Raw genomic sequence first — 23,295 nt, 5'->3', positions numbered from 1 at the left:
CAGGGCCTTGGAGGTGTGTGTGTGTGTGTGTGTGTGTGTGTGTGGACAGGTGCTTTGTGAGCTCGACTGAGGGAAATGACAGGAAGAAGGTGGGTGGGAGAGAGAGGATGATAGACAGAGAGGATGAGGAGGAAGAACAATGTCTGTGAGCTTCATCTCTGTCTCCTGTCCACATGATATTTCACAGTCTCTGACAGCTGGAGAGATTTAGGAAGTCAAATCTACTCGTCATGTTGGGCATTTTATGAAATGTCAGGGCAGCGGAGTAACAGGAGGAATCAATAATGGAATTATAATGTTGTCTGGTTGTTGTGCAGGTAAATCTAACACAAATCAATGTTGTTAAAAGGCTTTTCATCTTATATTTTTTTAGGTTTGTTGACTTCCAACATTAAAGTCCATGTCACTGCTAACTCTGTCCAACCAGCCACGAAAAAGAATAATGGAGTTCGAGTCAATAATAAACCAGTTTGAGCCTCCAGACTGAGGGACATTAAACGTGTTGCAGCCTCCTGCTGTGAATATAGATTCTCACATTACTTGAAATCCACGACATGGTTTTGACATTTTACAGCCATGAATCAGAACAGAATCCCTCGAAAAGGTTGGACGTTGATAAAAGCATTCATAAGTCAGAGTGGGACTTTGGATCACATAGTGAGACGTCATCCACAGTGACAGGGTGATGATTTGGATCCCATTCAGGACACGTGTGAACGATCTATGGACCGTGATGGACGGAGGATTCAGCTAGAGGACATACTGTCATGGCTGTCTGAATTATGGCAAATCATTTAGACTTGGTTCTGTTACCTTTAAGTTGTTTATTAAATTTGTACACCTATCGTAAGAAGATGTGTCTGTATTTTCCCCTACACACATATACATGAAGTCTTTCTCTGTTGGCCTTTGAACAATGTCCACCAGCAAGGTCACCTCTCTTACTTCGAAAAGGCCTGTTAGCTCACACTTTGTTTTCTTATTCAGTTCTTTCCTTGTTATCAGTCCTGATCAGCAGTATTATTGTTTCTATTTTTACCTCTTTTATTAGACAGTGACAATGGAGAGCTGGCTGGACTCGACTCAAGGACGTTGCAATTACACAACAGACACTCCTCAGCAGTATTACTTAGGAATACCCTCAAGAAATTCACCTAAAATCTGCTGTATTATGCACACAGTTGAGAACATTTCATATAATCCTCAGAGGGCTGCATCTCTCTCTAAAATAGTCATCAAAGTCATTGTTAATGTACAAACACAGTGGAATTTAGCTACTATATGACTATAGATATAGTAGTCATGACTGTCGAGCCTCCTCACATCCACATCAGATCAGATCTTCGCCATCTGTGTATCAATATGTTCTCGATTCTGTAGAAAGTTAATGGCCAAAAAATAAATAGATAAATACCAAAAAACAGAAATACTCACACTTAACTTAACAAACAGGATGTTTTTCCTCTCACAACATCAGAAATTAATAATCTAACATAACTGTCCTGCTGAAACACAATCTCCAACATCAATCAGGGACTTGTACCATGACCTTCTTCTTGCAAATGATTCGGGGATACAGTTATTTGTGTACCATATTAAGTATAGTTATATTAGCTACACCACCTACATCAGGATGTAGTTCTGTGTATACAAGGCTGTAGGATTATACTGCTGTGACCAAATCAAAACCCCAATAAAGTCACAACAAACATCACAGAAACACTTCGGATTATAAATCCATTTAATAAGAAGCAGGAGTTAAAAAAGTAAAAGAAAAATGTGCGAATATAACATGCAACACTTGAATTCAGATGAATGACTCCATACATACTATTTGTTGTTATCTGTCTCCGCGCGGTGTTTCCTGCACTTGCAGCGAAGATCGTGCTCAAAGTTGTGGATTAAAAACCTCCTGCCTGCAGGGACACCTCGAGAGGAGGACCGTCTGTGTTTTGTCAGTGACGACTTGCAAGAAAATGAAGCGGCTCTCCGTCGATTTGGTCACAAATTCCTGGAGAAAACCTGTAATGTGAAGCCGAGAGAAGCTTTTCGGACGGAGACGACGCAGCAGTGAGTCAGACAGACGCCTGGTGCTGCTGCACGAGCTGATCTCAGCTGCTGAATGCAAATACACACAGAGCGAAGGAGACAGTGTGTGTGTGTGCGTGTGTGTGTGTGTGTGTGTGTGTGAGTGTGGGGTTCAGGACCAAGGACAGCTCCACTCAGCGCTGACAGGAAGTGAGACAGCTGCCTGTTGAGGCGATGTGTTTGCAGGAATAAGAAAATACAAGGAGCACCTGTAGGTCACACATCCAAACTGAACTCTTGAGCTGTGAATATAGTGTAGAGTATATATATATATATATATATATATATATATATATATATATATATAAAGGAAGAAGATGTGGCAGAGCGGTTGTACTGGATTGTACCTAATGAGGTGGCCAGGGAGTGTATTTAGCTCGTGTATATTCAATCCAATTCATGGTGGTTAGGGACTGTATAAAAACTGACTGACTATAATAATAATGGATAATGGATAATAATAATGGATAATGGACAATATTGAACATTTAATATTACATTGGTACAACTTGTTGTATAACAAATTGTGTAGCCCAAATTTTAACCTCAATATTTGAATGGAACAATAATATAGCCAACAATGCACACATTAGAAGTGAGGCTGAAAATTTATGGAAAACATCACAAAATGTTGGCACAGGCGGCAGCTCTAAGGGTACGGAGGATATCGTTGTTACCTCACGCCAAATTCCATATTTAGAAAGAAATACATTGATTAGATCAGATTAACTTCAGTAAAAGGTCCAGTCGAGTTGAGTCGAATAACCTCGATGTAGCTATTTATGTGCGTCAGGGTTTATCCCAGAACAGTAAAACTACCTTCCCTTCAGCCAAAAGAAAAATAATACCCTCCCCCTTTTCTGACCCTCCCTTTCCTCCCAAAATAGTTTCCATACAGTCCCTTAGTACCCTTGTGCCTATAAAGCAACACATTTAAGTTAAAGCCACTTCCGACACTTGCCTCCCCAAAATCACACAGAGCAGATTCATATTTTTCATACTTTATTTATACACAGTATCCATCATACCACAATGAACAGAGGAACAAGAAGAATCAGGTTAACAAAAGCAGGGGCAGTGAAGGGAAACACATACAAACATCCCTGTGGCTCTGATTGTAGCCTGTAGTGGTACTGTACCCTGACTGGCCTGACATCTGATTATCTCTGTCATGGGTCCAAAGGTTGTTTTTTTTTGTTTTGTTGTTTTTTTTCCCCCCCTCTCCTTCGATAAAGATTCTCAATGTGAGACATGTAAACATTCAGTTTTCTGTTAACCTTAAAAATCTCATTTTGGTCCGGGTGTGACAGCTGCAACGCCAGTCTACATGTGAAGTAACTAATTCAGGGGTTAAGAGCCGCAGCCTTCCTAAATTTGGCAGTTTTATGAAACCCTCACTTTTGTAGCTTTGTGTGCCCCAACTTCTCAAGAAAAAAACAGTGCTGGACTGGAAACAAAGAGACTCAGTTTGGCACCAGTGAACAAAAAGAAAGCCAACAGAAGCATTTTACACACATTTGTCTGTTTATAATTCAGCTTTTTAGCCAAACAGGTCGGGCTACATGACAGCGAGTGGGAGGAGACGATGAGCAGAAAAGCGCACGATGCTCGTCGGTTTTATCTCATTCTGCACAACAAGGTGGGGAAACTCCATGCTCCACACCAGGAGAGGGATCTCTGTATCATGCAGGGGGTCTTTCTCATGCTTAGATCAGGCCTCGCCTCACGCATGCACACAATATATGCAAGAAGGAAAAGACACGTTTCAGCCACCGAGGGCTCTGAAACCCTCACAGCAGTACGCGCTTTTTGAATTCAGCTCGTTACAGAAGGAGTCAGCCCTGAGACGACCAAGGCAAGAGGGGGTTCAAACCGGTTTCACGCACAGTAGGTGCTGCATATTCTCCATGACACTGAGTAGTAGAAAACAAAGGATAAATAGTGGAAATACATATAACAAGGTTTGCTGATACCAAAGCTACCAAAGATTCAGCCAAACGTTATATATATGTATGTACTCTTCTTAGGGGTACTCTAAACATAGAAATGTTCAAACTGTCTACGGTAGTAAAAGCACATTCAGGTCGTAGTATAAAATCTGCAAGTAACTTCTCTTTTTGAAACATCTCTTTGAAACATATTTACAAAAAAAAAAACATACAATAGAGGGGTTAGACATCTCTCTTGGACATAAAAGTCAAGCAGAACATAAAACAGGAACAAAACCTTTTTTTTCCCTTAACAGTTAGAAACTTTTCTTCAGAATAAGACTCTTCAAAACGTACGACAATAATATATCAACATAGTTTATATCATAATACTAAACTTTACAATGATACCAGACGTGTACTGCATCCTAGAGTCTACTGCTCATACAGAGTCAGAAAATAAGCATGCAACAGAGATCTGCTTTGTGCATATGGAAATAGCATCTTTATACTTTAAAACACTGTTTCTTTGATCCACAGTTTTCTGACCCTATATACTGAACTCGCATTCGCCCACTGGAGGCCACATCCACTGCATTAAGAAAAGGCCTAGACAGCATGTAACTGTAAGCTTCATGTCCTTCTGCTTCTCTATGCTGAGTTAGATATACTGTAGCTCCACGTCCTACAAAACAACAGATATAAACGGCCCCTGTTTAGGGCTTTTAGTGTGTTGACAGTGTTGGGAAAGCCAGAGGGGGGGGGGGAAACATTACAAGGACTTTAAGAACTGAAATAGAAATGTTTTTTTTCTACTTTGGCACTCATGTAACAGTATACTACCTCTTTTTTTAAGTATATAAATATAAAATACACGTGTAGCGGTTCAGAAGTAGATAAAGCCGGGACAGAGCAGAAAAATACGTTCCGTTCTTGTCGTGCATTGCAGCTCGTTGCGTAGTAAGACGGGGAGATACACGAGTTCGGGTGAGAAGGAAAACCTCTGTAATACCTAATGAGATAGTAACCGATAGACACATTCATACACAAGAAAGAAAAGGCTGCAGGTTTGGAGAAACACAGATACAGAATAAAGAACACATTATGAGATGTTCAGGGAAATTAAGCAAAAACATATCAGTGCCATGTCCTTCTTCTCGCCCACAGACATCGTCTCCTCAGTCATTTCTGTACACAGATAGTGATAACTAGTAGACAGAACACTGTAGAGGGTGATATGAGTCTTTTTGACAGCGGGACGTTTGTTGGGAGTTTGGAAGGATCCTGTAGTCAGCGACAGTCCGTGCTTTTGTGTTCTCGGCTCCTCATACCACGCTGTGCAGGGACGGAGGGATGAACTGAGGGTTCATGTAGGAGAAGCCTGCAAACTCGCTCTGGTCGATGTTGGCGATGACCAGCTGGTCGGGAGGAGTCAGCACAGGCTGCGCACGGGTGAAAAACTTGTCGAAGTTTTCCGCTCCTTTGCCACACTGAAAGAGATTTAAAGAAAAAGTGTCAGATGTGGACAGGATCAATTGTTATTTTGATCTCTGGGCTGTGAAAGACTACAAAAAGAGGTTTGGACTCGTGATTAAAAGGCTTTTCCTCATGAGGCTTTTATTAGAAAGCTTCCCAACAGTCCCAGAGGGAAGGTGGTGCGGGGAAATGTCGGAGCCCGATGTGTAGCCGGGCAGAAGTTGTAATTAGATTAGGAGCTAACCCTAAGCACCCACAGTGGAGGTCATCAGCATCAGTGTGCAGCAGCTCCGCTCGAGGCTGTCATGTGTCTCAAGCAGCTAAATATATATGGATATTGCAGCGTGTCACGCACAGTATCAGCACTATCACGACTCTTCGACAAGAAAAAAATTAGACAAATTCCTCCAGAATGAGTAATGCACAACAAGAACAAATCCGGAGTTTATGGTGGATTTCAGCGCCTGCTGTTTGAGACGCTCTTTCTCAGGAGACATATCAACATGTCGGGCATTTTTCAGCTGCTCTGTAATATCACAGAAGCCGAGCCGTAAAGCCTCAGATGGATCTTTTGTTTTGTTTGTCCCTTCAGACCAATTAATGACTGATGTGTATGAGCTCACAACTGCGATACGCCACACAAAGCCCCTTAATGGATGGATCCACTTTTAGCATTGTTTTCCTCCCCCCTCTGTGAGTGGAGACGGATACATCCGCTGTGTAACCCTGCATTTACTGTGGCCCTTGTGTGGAAGTGAAGGGAACTCTGCTCTTAGAGAGCTATTTATAGCCCTCAGTGGCAGCGCGTGTAGCTTCGGGCACCGTGTGGCAGTGAGGGGATGCGGGGGTCCACATGCAGAAAAGGGGGCTTTTGTGGTGACAGGAGGAGGTTTAGGGGTGTGTGTGTGTGTGTGTGTGTGTGTATGTGTGGGGGGGGGGGGGCAAATGTTAGCTGCAGCTGGGAGCCAGCCTCAAGCTCTGCTGGGTGCATATAAACCATTACACTGGGGGAAGATGAATGGGAGCACAGACGTACAACACGCACCCATTCATGCACACACACTTAAAGACTCTCTGAGGAAGTATTTCAATTCTTCAACAGTGATGCATTCAAGAATGACACACATTTTCTGGTGATTTGCTGTTTTTAGCACACAGGAACGGCAGGGGCGAGAGAGAAATAAAACACCGACTGGATGTTTTATGGTTATTGGTTTCTATCATCATCCATCATCTCTTTCTGCGTCTGGAAATATCCACCTGATTTACTGTTGGCTGAAGTAGAACTGTTGGTCAAGACAAGTTGAGTGAAAGGTTGACATAAACAATCTGTTGAATAAATTAAAATGTTATGAAATCGTATTCTTTTTATCACAGCAGCAGCATGAATGCATTCCCACTCTGTCACTATTGTATGGCTCAAAAAAGAAAAAGCTCAATAAAAAAAAGAACAAACAACTAAACAAACTGAAATGACAACGGATGAAAGGACCTCACGGTATGTGTGTTCAGATTTAATTCATGACAGGAATGGTGTACTCAGTGGAAAGCAACAAAGACATGTCATGAATTAACATGAATTACAACAGGTGCTCTTTTGCTCAACATTTGTCAACTTTCTGGACGTTTTCTTAACACATACATCTATTGAAATACTTTCCGGTTGCTATAATCACTCCTTCTTTCTATACTGGCCCTGAAGAGATCCCTTCGTGAAGTGATTTTAATGTAAGTGACGGGTTCACCTGAGGCTGACATGAGTTAGACGAAGCAGGTGGGCACAATATCTGCCAAAGTGCGTTCTTTTTGTTAACGTGTGGGGAAACACAAAGAGGGAATTTTGAACTAAAAAGACTGAAACTTTGAAAGACACCTGCTTGATTTGTCGACCTCAGACTGTTGAACTTTTTACACAGTAACCAGACTGTGGATTCTGTCCTCAATCTTTTACATTGAAATTACGTAAGGAAGATATCTTTTCACAGCCAGTAAAGACAGAAAGATAGATGACAGTGACCATATATATAGTGACCATTATAAGATCAATTTAATTTGCTGGATTTGTCAAGAACAGACATTCCTGTAAGGATATTACTATCTATCAATAATTTCCCAGAAATGTACAATATCCCGATATATATCAGTTTATAACATCCCATATGTCATGATAGAGGATGACTGCTCTGCTGTGCATACAAAGATCGACATAAACATCTGGATAAGCACACATGCAGTACACAATCTCACACAAACAGACGGCATCACTCACCACTTTGGGTTTAAATGGTGGCTGGATCTCTCTGTTTGCCAGGCGCTCCCAGTCGATGCGTCTGAAGAAGGCCTGCTCCCTGATGTCCCGCTCCCCCTCGAGGCCACAGCCGAGACGCTTTGACGGGTGCTTGGTCATCAGCTGGCGACAAACACAAGAGGAGAGATTAGAAGAGGAGACAGAGGCAGTTAGCTGCTTGAGGGAAAGAGAAGGGAAAAATAGTGAAGCGGAGAGGGACAGGAACTGAAGCTAGCTTAAATATCCACTTTTTAAAAAATCTTATATTAGACCCTCACGCCAACAACACTCGCACTGTTTTCACTCATCCAGCTTTAAATTCCTCGCAGGAAATTACGCTGCCTTTTCTTTTCACGGCTCACTCTCTGGTTCAGCAGCCACTTTTAATTTTGACCATGAATCATTTTTTGGAAATGAGATGTGAAGCAAACAATAAGAAGGATCAGGATCTTCTCCTTTGTCACCGGCACTGAGATGATGAAGGATAATTTTTCTCGAGGCGGCATGCAGCTACAGGCTGTAATATCATAATAAACGAAGGCGGGGTGTGTTATTAAAAGACTTGGTCAGACCAGGCCTGGATCTTAATTGAATCTTCTCTGGTGTTTAAATTGACTCTGAAAACTAATTTCCTTGTTGGTAAATAATCGTAATCATGGCAACCGCTTCACTGTGATGATGTCACAACATTGAAAGGTACGAGAGGAACAGATGCCTCTTAAATAAAGGACCTTTTTTAAAAGCCATGGAAATGTGTGACCTGACTGTGTTGAGGGAACACTTTGCTGGAGCACCAACTAAAATGATTTACTACTGTGATAAAATGGAAAACTAAAACCTTTGTGTGGCAAACAGTCCAAAAGTCATCCAGTTTACAAACAAATACAGAAATATAAACCGAGAAAAACAGCTAATCCTCAAATTTGTGAAGCTGGAAACGACTAATCGGTTATCAAAACTGTTGCAGATTAATTTTCTGACTGTATCAAAGTATTTGAATGCAGGAAACTGCCAAATGCCAGTTATTCAGTTATGGTGAATGGCAAATGGTCTTCACTTATATATATACAGATCAGGTCTCATTCACCCATTCACTCACATAGTCACACACTGATGGCGACCAACCCACCCAGCTCTAATTACTTTGATGAACAGCAACAACATATCATATGATGGCGACACTTTTCAGCAGCTGACTCCTAAATCTTGCATGTCAAAGCTTTTCAAAACGTCTCTGCTCTCTGTTATTGTTACAAGGTAACAATAACTTATTAAAATGAAAGACGATGTGATGGATTATGTACGTTTCAAGTCTCTGCAAGTTGATTTTAATACCGAACCAGCATTTAAATGAAAGCAGTGGCGGCCTGGAATGTAAAAATCTACAGTACAGTTACTTACTCCCTTGCAGATGGACACAGCTTCTTTAGACATGGACTTGGGGTAGGACACGTTGTGCTCCATGATGGACTGGAAGAGCTCGTCTTCGTCCTCTCCATCAAACGGTGGCTGAAGAGGAAGACAAACACAGCGTCACACAGAGTTCATGTAAAAGTTGGGAGTGATGACGACTTACAGCTCGAGGGTTTGTTCTGTGAAACCTGACAAGATGCTGCGGTGACAAAGTCAGCATGTGAAGGTGAGCCGAGCGCTGGGAGCTGCTGCGGGTGTCACATTTTACATCACCGTCTTGTACTCAGATATTTTAGTTAGTGGTCCTGTGTTGTTCATGGGTGGTATTCACTCCCTTGTAAGTAAAGCTGATTCATCTTCAGCAAGAAAAACATCTTCTGCTGAACTGTTGCCTGGAAACTGGAAACCTTAAAGTGTCAAGTTTTCACCTTTCACTTAAAATTAGCAGAAGACGCGAAACTTCCTTTCCCAGTGTTATTACACTAACTATTAGGGCTGTTGTTTTTTCTGACATTGCAATGAGCATTATCACTCAGTGATAAATATTGCTGAGGCGAGGCTCGTAACAGTTTTCCAATATTCTCTAATTTATAAGCGATACTTTTTGGAACTACACAGAAGGGCTGAAACTAATAATGTTTATTGATTAATCTGTTGATTTTTTTTTTTTAGATTAATCGAGTAATCATTTCATCGAATCTTTTGAAAATAAGAACTAAATACTTCCGTGGCAAATGGCTACTCCGTCTGTCTTTATCAGGGCTGCATCTAGTAATTCTTTTCAATACCGATTAATCTGTTAACTATTTATGTAGGTAATCGATTAACCGTCTAATCTAAAATGTCAGAAAACAGTGAAAAATTCCCATCAGAGTTTCCCAGAGTCCCAGAGCTCGCGGTGACGTCTTCATGTTGCTTGTTTTGTCTGACCAACAGCCCAAAACTCAAAGATACAAAAACAGAGAAATGCAGAAAATCCTCCCATCTGAGAAGCTGGAACAAGTGAATATTTTGTTTTATTGTTGTTTTGTTATTGAAATTGTTGCCATAACAGCACAACTTTATGGATACACACCACTAAATGTATAGTCCTAATTTAGCGATGATAATTAGATTTAAAAAAAGCCCTTATACAACATATTACCTGTCCTGCCAGCATCTCATACAGAAGAACTCCATAAGCCCACCAGTCCACTGATTTTCCGTAAGGCTGGTATGCTATAATCTGATGGAGACAAAGAGTGAAAAGATCAAAAAATAATCAAACGTACACACACTAAATTAATGTACCTAATCTCTGTATGCAGAGGAGTGTGGTTATTAAAAAGTTCAGTGATAAAAGAAAAACCTGTTTCTATTCTGCCAGTGTTGCTTGACTACAGGCGGCTACAGACAAATGCTGCAGTGTGACACATACGACCCCAGAGAGCTACAGCAAAGAAGCTGTGAACAGAAAGTAGCATTTCTCCCATCTAAACTCAAACCAAATCAACCACCATTAAATACAGTCAGCTATTTTGAGCTGCCATAACAAAGGCGCCTTCTCCAACCATCCAATTTGCCATCCTACACCTCCTCCCACACACACACTCCTCACACACACACACACACACACACACACACACACACACACACAATAATAATCAAGCAGACACACAAGCAAATCACAGCTGCACTCGCCTTCAACAGAGAAAGAAATGCAGTAATTTATACAGTTAACAAACTTAGAATTTGTTTTTCAGCTTACTTTAAAAAAACACAAACTACACCCACACATGACATACAAGTGTTAACGTCTCTCTCCTGATCTACTTAATCAGAAAACACGCTGTGGGTTTGCATCCTGTCAAAGGTTATTTCTCAGGATGAAAACGAAAAGCTTTGCAGGTCAAAACAAGCACAGATTTTGTGCCAAGACGCTGTAAATTGGTGTTAGAAGAGCTGTTAGAAAGGAAAAGACAAGTCTTTATAAAGCCATTAATATCCACTGAAAGAAATGCTTATTGAGTTGATGTATTTTCATCATGAGGGATGGAAAGCCCAGGAAGGCCAGTCTAATACCTGTCTAGATTAAGTTTGCTGTGAGAAACCGAGAGTAAGGGCTTCCCTCACCTCCCACCTGTGAGACAATGTGCTCCCTCATGAGTCAGCACAGACCGATGGGAGTGGATAGATACACATAGAAAAACATACACACATAACACCAAACAGACAAACATCTAATCACCTTCGATGAATCATCTCTGCTCAGATAAACACTTTAATCTTTTCCAAGCATGTTTGCTCCTGTGCTTATGGAGAGGCTGGGAAAAAATCCCTAAAAACCCTACATATACACCTGGAGACATCGATCATCAGATGTGCAGTGCCTAGCTACGGTTGCTAAGCTGTGATTGGACAATAAATAGTCAGGGGAGGGGTTTAGTGAACGGTTTATTAACTCCATTTCACATCCATAATACAGCGATCAAGAAAGTCTTAAAAAAAGGTGCAGAGTTTTCCCTTAGTTTTTGTTGTCTTATCCCCATCACACACATCTCGTTCTCACCTCTGGGGCGATGTAGTCCGGGGTGCCGCAGAAGGTGCGCGTGGTCATGCCTTCATACATGTTCTCCTTACACATGCCAAAGTCAGCGATCTTGATGTGGCCCTCGGAGTCCAGCATGACGTTATCGAGCTTCAGATCCCTGCAGCAGAGGCAGGTCGTGAGCATGCGTGCATTTGTGGGCACTCTGATACTTGTTTGTTGTGTGTGTTGCTGTCAGCGTCTATGTCCAGACTTGAGAGGAACACAGCCAAGTGTTGCATTACACCATCGCCACCTCTGTGAGCAGTTTATCTGTCTGCAGCACACATCATATGCTGGGAAACAAACAATTTCTTGGCCTGAATCATTTTTTCCCTCATCCTGCTTCCTCTGTGCTACAATTCAGTCTGTGTCTCTGTTTCATGTCTCAATTCTTTATTTTCTTCCCCTCATTCACCACTTCTGACAGCTATATCTGTCACAAAGCAGCGTCAGGATGCCAAACACAAGGCTGGTGGGATGTGACAAATGGATGTGAGTCCTTAGCTGAAGTACTGGAGAGGGTGACCTTAGTCTCTGTCATTTCTTTCTGTCTTTCAGGTTTTGCTTTTTTTTTGCATCAGGGTGTTTAGTATGGATTTGATACTCGCCTCCTTCCTGAGGGTATCCAAGCTGTGCAGTTTAAATACACACCAGCAAGGTTAAATCTACGCGGCCATTTTTAATCTCTTTCTTTCATTCGATCCGTCTCTCTGGACCTGCTTACTTTTCCTCCTGTCTTAGTGTCCCATTCTTTCTGTCATCTCCTGGCTGTCTTGTCCTTTTTCTGCTTTACTCTGCCCGTCAGTCTGTCTGTCCAAGTCGATGTCGAAACTACCTTATCATGTCTGACTTCAATTACCCATGGCATCTATGTAAAATCTTTCCTCTGTAAAGTGTGTCACTGTAAACAGCCTGTGTGTGTTGTCCATGTAACAATGAGGTGAATGAGGTGCTTCATTACATATAAAACTGGTTTCTCTCTGACTCACCCACCTGTAGATGATTCCCTTTCGGTGCAAGAAAAACAAACCGACAGCGATCTCTGCAGCATAAAACCTGCAAAATTGAAAATCAGAAAAAAGATACTAAATAAATTTGTCAGGGAGGTGATTCTACTGATTCTACTGAATACAAGAATGCAATACACAAGAATCCCTTGGGATGGCCTGGTGGTTCCCCATCTCTCCTCTCCCTTCATTTCCTGTCATCTCTCTACTATTAACTATCTGATAAAAGCATGAAATATATAGCTGTTTACCTTTATAATGATGTCTGCAGTGTGAGCAGTGCACTCATCTTAATAATCTTCTAGTCTCAATATACGTCAGAACTATCTAACCCTAAATTTGTGTGTTCTGGTTAAAGGGGCTACTCATACCATAAATGTTTGCACACAAAACATCAGACTTAGATGCCTCTGTAATACAGTAAAGAGGCTTTGTTAGCTATAGTATGAACTCAAGGTGGCCGTAAACCATTTAATCTGCCTGGTAAATTTTGTTAAAACATTTATGCCTGGTGATAAACTACAGAGAGTCCTTACACTGCCTGCGGCTCCTTGAATTTGCCCATACGTTGGATATGATACATAAGGTCTCCCCCGTTGATGTACTCCATCACAAAGTACAGCCGATCCTAGAAAGTAAAAAGGGCGTTATTGCCTAAAGAGCAGCTCTGTATAGATGCTACACAAAGAAAAGTACAGCAGTGCATTACACAGAATGATAATGTGAATATAATGCATATATAATATTCAAACATCTTATCTAAATAAAGTTGAAACATTAAAATGCCTGACATCTATTCTCTCAGGAGGAGCAGTGGCAGCTCATATACATGTATCATAAATCAGGGAGCTTTGATCAGCAGATGTAGTTTTTATTAAAGACTCCTTGAGTCACTCTGTCTACGCACAGAGCTGACGTCATACTGGAGGCTTCGTATTCAAGGGTGGTCTCAGCTCGCTATCAATTTCCTCTGCAGGGGCGCCGGCAAAAGAGTGCGATTAAATGTAAGGCAAATATAGATATAATGGCAGACGGGCGAACACACAAGGTCACACACACACACACACACAAAGGTTTAAAATGCCAGGGACTGAAGAGACGGCTGGTGAAAGAATGATGAGGTGGCGCAATGGCGCCCTTTAGATAAAGTAAAGTCATATTTTTTGTGTTTAAACTGTTCTGCAGGAAGTGGGCATCAAAAATAATCCTGGCGTCAGTCGTGGGTGAAGTTTTTACACACCACAGTCTGGAAGCAGGAGTGGAGCTGCGTGAGGAAAGGCGGTTTGTCTCTCTGGGCCAAGACCCTCTTCTCCACCATCGTACATTCGACGTCGTCGTCCTGGATCACGACGTCTTTCTTCAGGATCTTGACGGCATACAGCTCCTCTGTTGACTTCATCTCTGCCAGCATCACCTACAGCGGACGAAGACACCGCAGGTCAAAGGTCATAGATTATATTTAAAGCGTTACAGTGATTAATGATGTGTTACATTTACTGTCTCGGCTCTCACCTTGCCAAAGCTGCCCTTCCCCAGCAGGGCCAGGAAGTTGAAGTCGCTCAGTCGGACCCGGTCCATGTTACCTGAAGGCAGGCTGAACCGCCGGTGGTCTGACGGCGTGATCACCTTCTTCCCGTGGCCCAGCTTGGCTTTCTGTGGCATGAAAGTAAGAAGGTATATTCAAGATTTTAAGTTGTCTGCTGCTGTGGGTGTCTTACATGAGATTTTATGCACATAGTTTGATGGTTCGGCATTCACAAACAAAGCAAATAATAATAAATCAAACATGACTATTAAGCTTGTATTGTTTATAAGATAAGTAACAGTATGTATGATGCCTCCCCCTCTTATAGGACTTGAGGAGAGGAAATAGAGCACTGGTGTCTAACAGCTGGTCTGGAGTCAGATATCCACATCTGGCTTTAACAAAGAGTTCTCCCTGAAGATCACAGACTGCCACAGAAACAGGACTTAATCACTGGTTGCTTCATTTTCCTCAGTGGAAACAAGTAGAGGCGCGCTTAACAGCTATTAATCACAGTAGGAGTGTGTGTGTCGTTCTGCAGCTTTTCAGTTAAGATATAATTTATATCATTAAAAGCTGAAAACACATTAACAACTGATAATGTAAAAAACAAAAAAGCGTTTTAAAATGTACTAAAAATATCTCTGTAAATGGGTTGAAAATGCAAACACCTGTGTAACATTGCATCATTAATTAGAAATAACCTAACCTAATCTAAAATGTAGTTTAAAGGAATGTATCATATCACATATATAAGTCATCTCCTGGATTACACCCCGTTTGAAACAATGATGTTATTTGTTAAATATTATGTTTTCAGTCCCATTCAAGATATTCTTACTGTATTTTGCATGCTGGCTGCTACGCTCTAATACATGATGATAAATCCTGTAATTGTTTATCAGTTATTACATTATCACCATCTGGTTAGCTGCATATTCACAAACTTCTCTATTCTTTCTCTATTTCTCTGTAGAGATAACACAGGGATTTTTTCCCACTGACATGCCAGACGTCCTCACAGATATTCAGCAGGATCTCTCCACTGGTGCATTTTGGGAAATCGTGAGGTGGGCAGTCAGCGGGGGGGTGCCAGCGTTGCAAGGTTCCCTGTTGTTATAATGACTGGTCTGCCAAGCGTGTTTGAACAAAAAAGGGCAATTAGGACCCTGCCAGCTCCCATCACGGCTCCAGCGGTTGTCTGTTTCTGTCAGATAGAGCGGAGAAAATAGGCGACCGGTGGGGCACAGAAAGGCTGTTGCCACGCCAACCATTTCTCCACTCTTGACTCAATGTGGTAATACAGTCAACATAATAATTGCCACATATTTGACTCAGGTTAAGTGGCTCTAAATATGCACCTGGTTGGGTTAATTAACAGCAGAATAATGTAAGCATTAACTAGGTGTGTCGGTTGTCGTTACAGAGAGAGCGCTTCTCATTATGAACCCCCAGGGTGCTGATGGCTCTGTATGCCACCATGGACATGTTATTCATTGCAGTTAATTCATTTCACCCGGCAGCCCAGGTGTCATCGAGTCCCAGAGGAGACAGCTGGAATGAAAATCAGCAGGACTCTGAGGTCTGATCAGATATATATGTGAAGTGAACTGAGCGCTACAACAAGGTGGCAAACAGAAGAAAAACACCAAAGAGGGAATTTAAGTGCCTTCAGGTTAATATCCTTCTTTCTAAAGGCAAGGTTTTATAATAGCATTATTAAACAAATTTACATATTGTCAAAATATCTTCCAGTAATGGGGAAACAAATACTAAATAATTAATTTCACATACATACATTAATGATGATGATTTATGACAAAAACTAGTGGTTCCTAACCCATAGGTCAAATGTTACTGAAAATTATGTTTATTTCTTCTGGCTTTTCTCTAATTTTTGGCTTTGTTCTTGTAAAATACTGGATATTTTAACCTCTTCAGGCCTCTAAAAATCCTTCAAATGACAAAAATCCATTTTTGGTTTCACTGCTCATAACTCTCACGTTACTGCATTTTTAGGGATAATCACTACTTCAGTGCTGCTAGAGGAGGTCGACCAAGGACAGAACTGGTCTGATTCATGTCTAACTTTAATACTGTGGTTGTGTTGACATCCATTTATGTCTAATTCAGGAGTGAAGATAAGTTTTGTGGGTGTCAACACTACTTACAAAACGGTTTCACATGGCTTTACATCACTGTTGTTGCTTTTATCACGTAGTAAAGTTTTGTCGGCAGGAAACATTTGAATAATGCAGTGATCCTGCTAACTTTGTTTACTGCAGCTTGCAATAGTCGTTCTACCATCACCCTGACCTTCCAAAGACATCAAGTGCTAATTTTCAACATATGTCTAACATGGACCATTTGCCTGTAATGTAAAAACGAGACATAAAAAGTTCACAAAAACACATCTACCTGTTTCAACACAAGCAAAAGTTGGAATATTTACAGATTCAAACACATACAATGCAGCCAGTCTCATAATAAACATAACACTGCCACCGTGTGGAGAGATTTGGCATGCACACCAAGAACCTGCGTGTGTGTGTGTGTGTGTGTGTACAATCATTCATACAGTTACTGAGTGTTAAGTGAGTGTCCATCCATGCTTCATGTCCTCACAGCCTTCTATAGTCCACGCCAAAGGCAGACTAGTAGAGGGCGGACTGTGGATCACACTGTCAGCCAATGAAGAGCAGGTGTGAAGCTCTCTTGGCCAATGACGGTGCACTGATAGTGGTAAAGGTGATGACACCACCAGAGGCCTGAGTGGTCCACAAATTTACTAACAACAATGCTGTGGGGTGTTCATGTGTCAGACAGGGAGTACATATGTTAAAGCTGTTATATTTCATACTTTTCTAATAATAGAAACCTTAGCTGATGTTTTTGGTCTTCACTTTCAAAGAGGATGTTGTTTTTAGCTGCTGTTTGTGTTGGAGGAACACCAGCTGCTTCCCTGTTTGTGCTGTAAGGCCAAATGCAAATTCCGCAAATGTCAGATTTTGCTGATCTGACCTTCGCAACAGATGCTGCAGGTGCTGCAAAAATCCTCAAAACGTACTGCTCCTTCATTTTAAACTTATATGTAATCCCTTTAATGTTATGTGTATTTGTGTGAAAGAAGAACGAGACAGAAAGAAGGAGAAAGTTAGTGTGTGAGAGGAGTTAGAGAAATAAAAGTTTGTTTAGTGTATAACAGCAAGCAAATTGGGCTGGTTCAACTATATGCTGTTGAGAGCCTTTGTTAGTAAATCAGATTAATTTGTGGAAGCCCGGCGGAGATCCACAAACAATCCTAACACAGTAAGTAAAGTGAGTGTGATGCAAGCTGGCAGCGAGTGAAACAGACACAGAGCAGGCAGAAGAGCTACCTTGAGATAGTGGATATTTAACTGGCAGGCCTAGAAGAGAGAAGAAACTCACTCATTAGTGCGGCCAAAGCTTAGCTGCTGCGTGTGTGTGTGACAGAATACACATGTGGACTTGATGAAGACATTATTTTGATTTGTTTTGAATCATCTATCCGCAAAATGATCAAGAGGCACGACTAGAAAGCAGAATAAATCCCGTTCTGTCACATGTGGTTGCATTCTCGCCCCCAGTTTCCACGGCAACCGCACAGTTGTGTGAAGACGCTAGCCTCGGAGGAAAGTCAAGGTCAGCGTTGTACAGTGCGGAGAGAAACGGGAAATTAAGTGTCTTGAGGACGGCTGTAAGGAGATGACATTTACACTCGGTATTAAAACACCTGTAGGAACTCGAGGAGCTGGACTTTAATAAAACAGCCCTCGTCTCCTTCTTCTTAGCTAAATCCAACACGTCTTTTTTTCTTCTTTTTTTTTTACAGTGCAATGATGTTGTTAACATAGACGTGAAGGGAGCTTTATTTAAAGATGTTTGAATGTGTTACTGTAACAGAAACCTGCAGTTAACAGACCGGCCACTAGAGAGCGACAGTTAGTTGCAATGAATGTTTCCTTAGGTTTCATGTCAGTGTTTTTACATTATTTAGCTCCACTTCACTACAGAAGCTCTATATATAATACTGACAACCATCTTCAAAGCAAACGATAGTTTTTTAGTTATTCGTTTTCATTAATGTCTCAAACTCGCTTGCGGTAGTCAAAGTTACATTATTGTTTCTTGTTGTTATTATTAGCAGAGTGCAAACTTTTAAAATCAGTATGCACTTAAAAGGACTAATGTGGTCCAAGAAGCATGGTAGAGAGAGACCCAGAATAATATTAAGGAAAAACAACACAAAACAGGTCAAATTCATGAAGAGATGAGATATTAATAAGCAGGAAAAGGCTGAATCTAAAACAGTGGATAAGGTTTCCTGCTGTTTGTCTTGTTTTATGGAAGATAACAATGTTTTATTATGTTGTTTTTAGTCTTGACTGATGCACCTATAGGTTATAACTCACACTGTCATTGTAGCAATGCTTTGCTGGAAACAGCTTTATATCCAGAGTCCAATGAAGTACAGCAAAATCATTAAAGCTGTTATTTCAAACAACAACGTAAACCCTCTCTGGGCTTCATTTAGACCGTCTGCATCATTCACTGTCTGTATTACTTCCCAACTGTGTTAGCTAAGTCATGTCGAACTAAACGGTGGTCCACAGGGATGTAGTATTTAGGAAGGTCATCCATGTTGACTTGCAGATTGAACCTAGATGTGACTCTGCAGTGAAAGTCGTGCTTGATTATTTAAGCAACAACCTTTAATGCTAATCTTCATTTAGAACTCCATATATTGAGGGGTTTAGGTTTGGATCGGTGCCTTGGCACCACTGGATGCTGCTCATAGCCGTCTCCATTGACAGGTGTGAGTATTCTGGGTTATTATCTGCAGCTGCAGTCCCTACTTCAACTGTAAGCTTGTATTGTATATGCATACGTGGGATTTTCCTTTAAAAATCAAGAGCATTCACTTTCAGTGCCAGGAGAAAGTGGCCTCCCTCTCTGGCACAGAGGGTGAAAAGCACAAGCGGGAAGAGGACGAGGTTACCATGGTGACAGGAGAGAGGACCACATTTTGTTAAAGTGAGTGTGTGTGTACAATAGGCATGTGTGACAAAGAAAACCTACTTATGCTTTTACTGAATGTTACAAACTCATAACCCGAGTCAACCTCCCCTTTCTGTCCTCACCTCAAACTTCTGTCGGAGCTCCAGGTTGACGTCGTCCACCTCGGGGATGGGAACGTTGTAATACTCTCCTTCCTCCTGGTTCAGCAACTTGTACCTGAGAGAGAGAGAAAACAACGGAGAGAGGTGAAACAAATTTTAATTTCATTTCATTTGCAGCCATCATCCATGGATCTCCTCCTCTGTCCACCCACACAGCGATATAACTTCACATCTCTGCACCTCTTCAATTATAAGCAGCTGTCTTTGAGTGTTTGCAGATCTGCTTTCAGTCAGCAGTGCCAACGACTTCCTCCCTAATGTACACATCCTCTGGCCACTCGTCTAATGACCTGGAATATACAGTACAATACGCAGACAAACACACACACAGACACACTGAAGTAGTTTCCGAGCTGCCGACAGCCAAATATTTTACAAGTGCAGGTATTTCCTGGAGCTTCTAAATGAACTCCGAGCAGCAGTCGATCAGGCTCGGTTTAGGCTGGGTGGCGGCAGGTATGCTAACATGTGAGAGTGACTTTAACATCTGTGTGAGTGCGTGTTTATCAGTGTGAGACAAAGCAGGCAGACAAAGACGGAGAGATGAGGAAATGACGCCACCAGGCGCTGTTTGGTCAGAGTTCAGTGTTCGGCCAGCGGTCTTTACGTCTGTGTTACGCACAATGTGCTGCTGCTTCACAGTGACGCTGGTTGGCTGGTTGTAGGTGGGGTAGTATCAAGTCATGAAGTTGACAGACTGCTGTGAGAATGTAACAAAACAGGCTCTTTCCCTATAATCAAAATAAAACTTTGCCCATGAAAACCATATTTTATTTGCTGTAAAAGTTTGTGAAAACAATTATTCTGTAAGTTTAACATCGTTTGCTGTGTTAAAAGAATTTGACCTTCAAACTAATGTGAAGAGACATCTTCACTGAGCTGTGTTTATAATATGAGAAGAACTGCACACACAGAATTAATTATTATCATTTATTTAAATATTTCATGTTCTGCTTTGAATGATGTTTTTTAGTTATTGCTACAGTCTAATATATTATCATTCTTCAGTATTTTCCTCTCTTGAAAAAGAAATCTCTCAATGGGACTTAAGGTTATATAACCAATCAGAGCAGTGCTGGGATCAGCTTTTTTGTGTGTTGTGTTTTTAATGTATATACCTATTATTGAGTCTCGTTGTTGTGTTTTATTTATTTTAAAAGCCCATCTAGGGACGAGCATAGCAAATTAGCTTAGGCTATAAATGCTGTTGTGTGTGGCATTGGTTTATCTACATGCGTATCCCTATACAAAAAACATAGAAACAAAAACTCACTTTATATACTACCATTTTTTTTCATAACTTATAACTCCTTTTTTTAAAAAATCAGTCTCAGAAACAGTGCGTGACATACTGCATGTGACATCTTTCTCACACCAGCTGATGTTTTGCAGGATCTGAAACTCTCACTTGTTGCAGGACAAAGAGGTAAAAGATGACTGACCATCCACAGTTGGGAGCTTTGATCAGCTCGGACACTCCAAACGACATGGAGCCCATGAAGTCGTTCCGGGTTGTTCGGTCCCAATCCCACACCTCGATGGACAGACGGCGGTCCTTATCTGATGCTTTCAGCTTACTGAATACACACATATACACACACACACACACACACACACACACACACGAGAGGAAATGACAATATGTTCATGTACGTTTTGTAACCTTTTGATGGTTAATAACTCTACAATGATCATTGTTGTAGACACACAGACTCACAAGGTGAAGGACTCGTTCCAGCAGGGGTTCAGAGAGGATCGGATGGTCCTGGTCTTCTGTTTGGTCTCATTCTTTGGGTCGGGGGTGAGCTTGAGTTTAACATAGGGGTCTGATAAACCATTTGGATCCATAGGAATCAGGTTCCTGGCTTCACCCACTAGAAGAAGGAAGGAAGGGAGACAAAAAGACAAAATGTACCCTTATGTGTGTGTGTTTGAACCCCGAGTCAGATCCAGAGACTCCGTGACTCCTCACTCACTCAGGGGGTTAAAATGGGAGAGTGTAGACAGAGTGGTGAGTCACTGCAAGTTCCTCTGAGGCCGGACAGCAAACAGAAATATCTGAGCTTCAGTTCCAGAAAAATGACCCCTCTGTGATGAAAGTATAATGGAAACTAAAAATGTTAAAAGTTATACTTCAGATGGTCAGTACGGTTGAGGCTGGGTATTTTTTCTGGTCCGGATCAAAATGTGTCTGTATTTTGAGAGGATAGAGAGGTCTTGTAGTCTTATTTACTTGTTCTTTAAACCGATATGTATTGATTTAAAATCATAATTTTGCCATTTTCACATAGGTAAACCTCTTGTTCCACTGTTTGTGTTCAGGCAACGTTTAACATTCGAAAAGTTTGGTATGGTTTGTAGTTTAGTTTTGGTTTTGTAGAAAGAAATGTTCATGTTTCTTATGTTTCTCAAAGTAAGGCATTGAACAAATATGATAGATAGATAGATAATAGACAGACAGACAGACAGACAGATAGATAGATAGATGGATAGATAGATAGATAGATAGATAGATAGATAGATAGATAGATAGATAGATAGATAGATAGATAGATATTACTCAGCTAATGGCTCATCAAATCAGACACCACATACGCTGATAACAGGTGCTGCGAAGCAAAACATACTCTCAAAATTCACTTGAAGTTGACAGTGTGAAACAGCACCAACTGAATTATAACACTAGTGGGTGTTAGGTCGCACGCAAACGTAAAATTAACAAAAACAAGAAAAACTGAAAAATACTACTGTCTCTCTCACAAGTTCTGTTGTAAATCAAGAGAATAAAACAGGTGATGATAAAGCGACACTCTCCCTCTGTGGAGGGCGTGAGCACATTTCTTCAGTGTATTCTCTTACTGCCAATCAGCCGTAGGTGAGCAGATAATGCGAGGGAGGCGTGACGTTTCCCTGTGTGATAACTGACAAGTGAGAAAAAAAGGAGTGCTGTTACATAGCAACAGGAGAGGGGAGGGGGGGGTCTGGGTGGCGTGAGCGTGCCACCTTCACCATGGCGACAACATCTACTGTAAGTGGCCAATGGGCCGACTCCACCACTGCCCCACTCAGCAACATCATGTGAACACACAAACAAATGTCACATACAGCACGCACTACACAATAAATGAGAAAGAAAGAGAACAATACGCTACACAACAAAGAACATCAATCTTAAGTTTCTGACACCAACACACGGCAAAACTATAACAGACAGAGAGCAGAAACAGGATCACACTGATCCTCTAAAACTGTGTTTATCAGCTCCAGCCTCCCCACTCTGCATATTGAAATGCAATCAGACAGAGTGAACAAGGAGAAAAAGGCTGTAATGTGAATGTTTCAGACAGTCAGTGTGAACTTTCACACAAGGACACGTTCGCTGAGATTCTTCATTAAAACAGCGGTAATGTATTTTCGCTCAAAAGCATAAATATTCCAGTGCTGAATACAAAGCGTATGCAAACATTAGAAAAGGCAATGTCATGTAGAGTCACTGCAGCCCATTTAGTTCTGTCTCTGCCAGATTCATTTTGATTTATTTTGACAGTCAGCTGTTTTGTCATTGCTCGATGTGACAATAATGTTTGCAAGGCAAAATGCTTTTAATAAAAAAAAAAAATAATGAAACAGAAACAAAGATAAATGAAGGCTTTGTGTTTATTGGATTAGAGCTAAAACGACTTGTCCATTAATTGATTAGTCAATCAACAGCAACTATTTTGATAATTGATTGCTTAAAGAAAACACACTCTTTCCAGTTTTTCAAATGTAAATATTTGCTGTTTTTTTCAGTCTTTTAGG

General features: G+C 41.2%; 1 protein-coding gene across 5 annotated transcripts in view; it reads right to left on the bottom strand.

Annotated features, from left to right (window-relative positions):
* Positions 1-5,287: 5,287 nt before the first annotated feature.
* The window catches only part of prkcab (protein kinase C, alpha, b), a 94,147-nt gene continuing 76,139 nt past the window's right edge, over positions 5,288-23,295 (bottom strand). The window contains exons 6-20 of one of the 5 annotated variants that reach the window (XM_070923279.1): positions 21,212-21,368; positions 20,937-21,071; positions 19,456-19,549; positions 17,671-17,700; positions 16,537-16,556; positions 16,326-16,335; positions 14,281-14,421; positions 14,009-14,182; positions 13,305-13,396; positions 12,755-12,817; positions 11,741-11,879; positions 10,337-10,417; positions 9,181-9,288; positions 7,762-7,902; positions 5,288-5,506 (exon numbers count right to left, since the gene is read on the bottom strand). In XM_070923279.1, the coding sequence (XP_070779380.1) occupies positions 5,342-5,506; positions 7,762-7,902; positions 9,181-9,288; positions 10,337-10,417; positions 11,741-11,879; positions 12,755-12,817; positions 13,305-13,396; positions 14,009-14,182; positions 14,281-14,421; positions 16,326-16,335; positions 16,537-16,556; positions 17,671-17,700; positions 19,456-19,549; positions 20,937-21,071; positions 21,212-21,368 (1,550 nt within the window). In that variant the 3' untranslated portion in view covers positions 5,288-5,341. Of the gene's footprint in view, positions 5,507-5,843; positions 5,869-7,761; positions 7,903-9,180; positions 9,289-10,336; positions 10,418-11,740; positions 11,880-12,754; positions 12,818-13,304; positions 13,397-14,008; positions 14,183-14,280; positions 14,422-16,325; positions 16,336-16,536; positions 16,557-17,670; positions 17,701-19,436; positions 19,550-20,936; positions 21,072-21,211; positions 21,369-23,295 lie in introns of all 5 variants that reach the window. The other 4 variants (XM_070923277.1, XM_070923278.1, XM_070923276.1 and 1 more) reach the window with 4 other exon arrangements.

Source organism: Enoplosus armatus, chromosome 17 (genome assembly GCF_043641665.1).
Source record: "Enoplosus armatus isolate fEnoArm2 chromosome 17, fEnoArm2.hap1, whole genome shotgun sequence".
Taxonomy (NCBI): domain Eukaryota; kingdom Metazoa; phylum Chordata; class Actinopteri; order Centrarchiformes; family Enoplosidae; genus Enoplosus; species Enoplosus armatus.
Note: the sequence above shows the minus strand (reverse complement) of the source record. Positions and strands in the feature narration are given on the sequence as shown.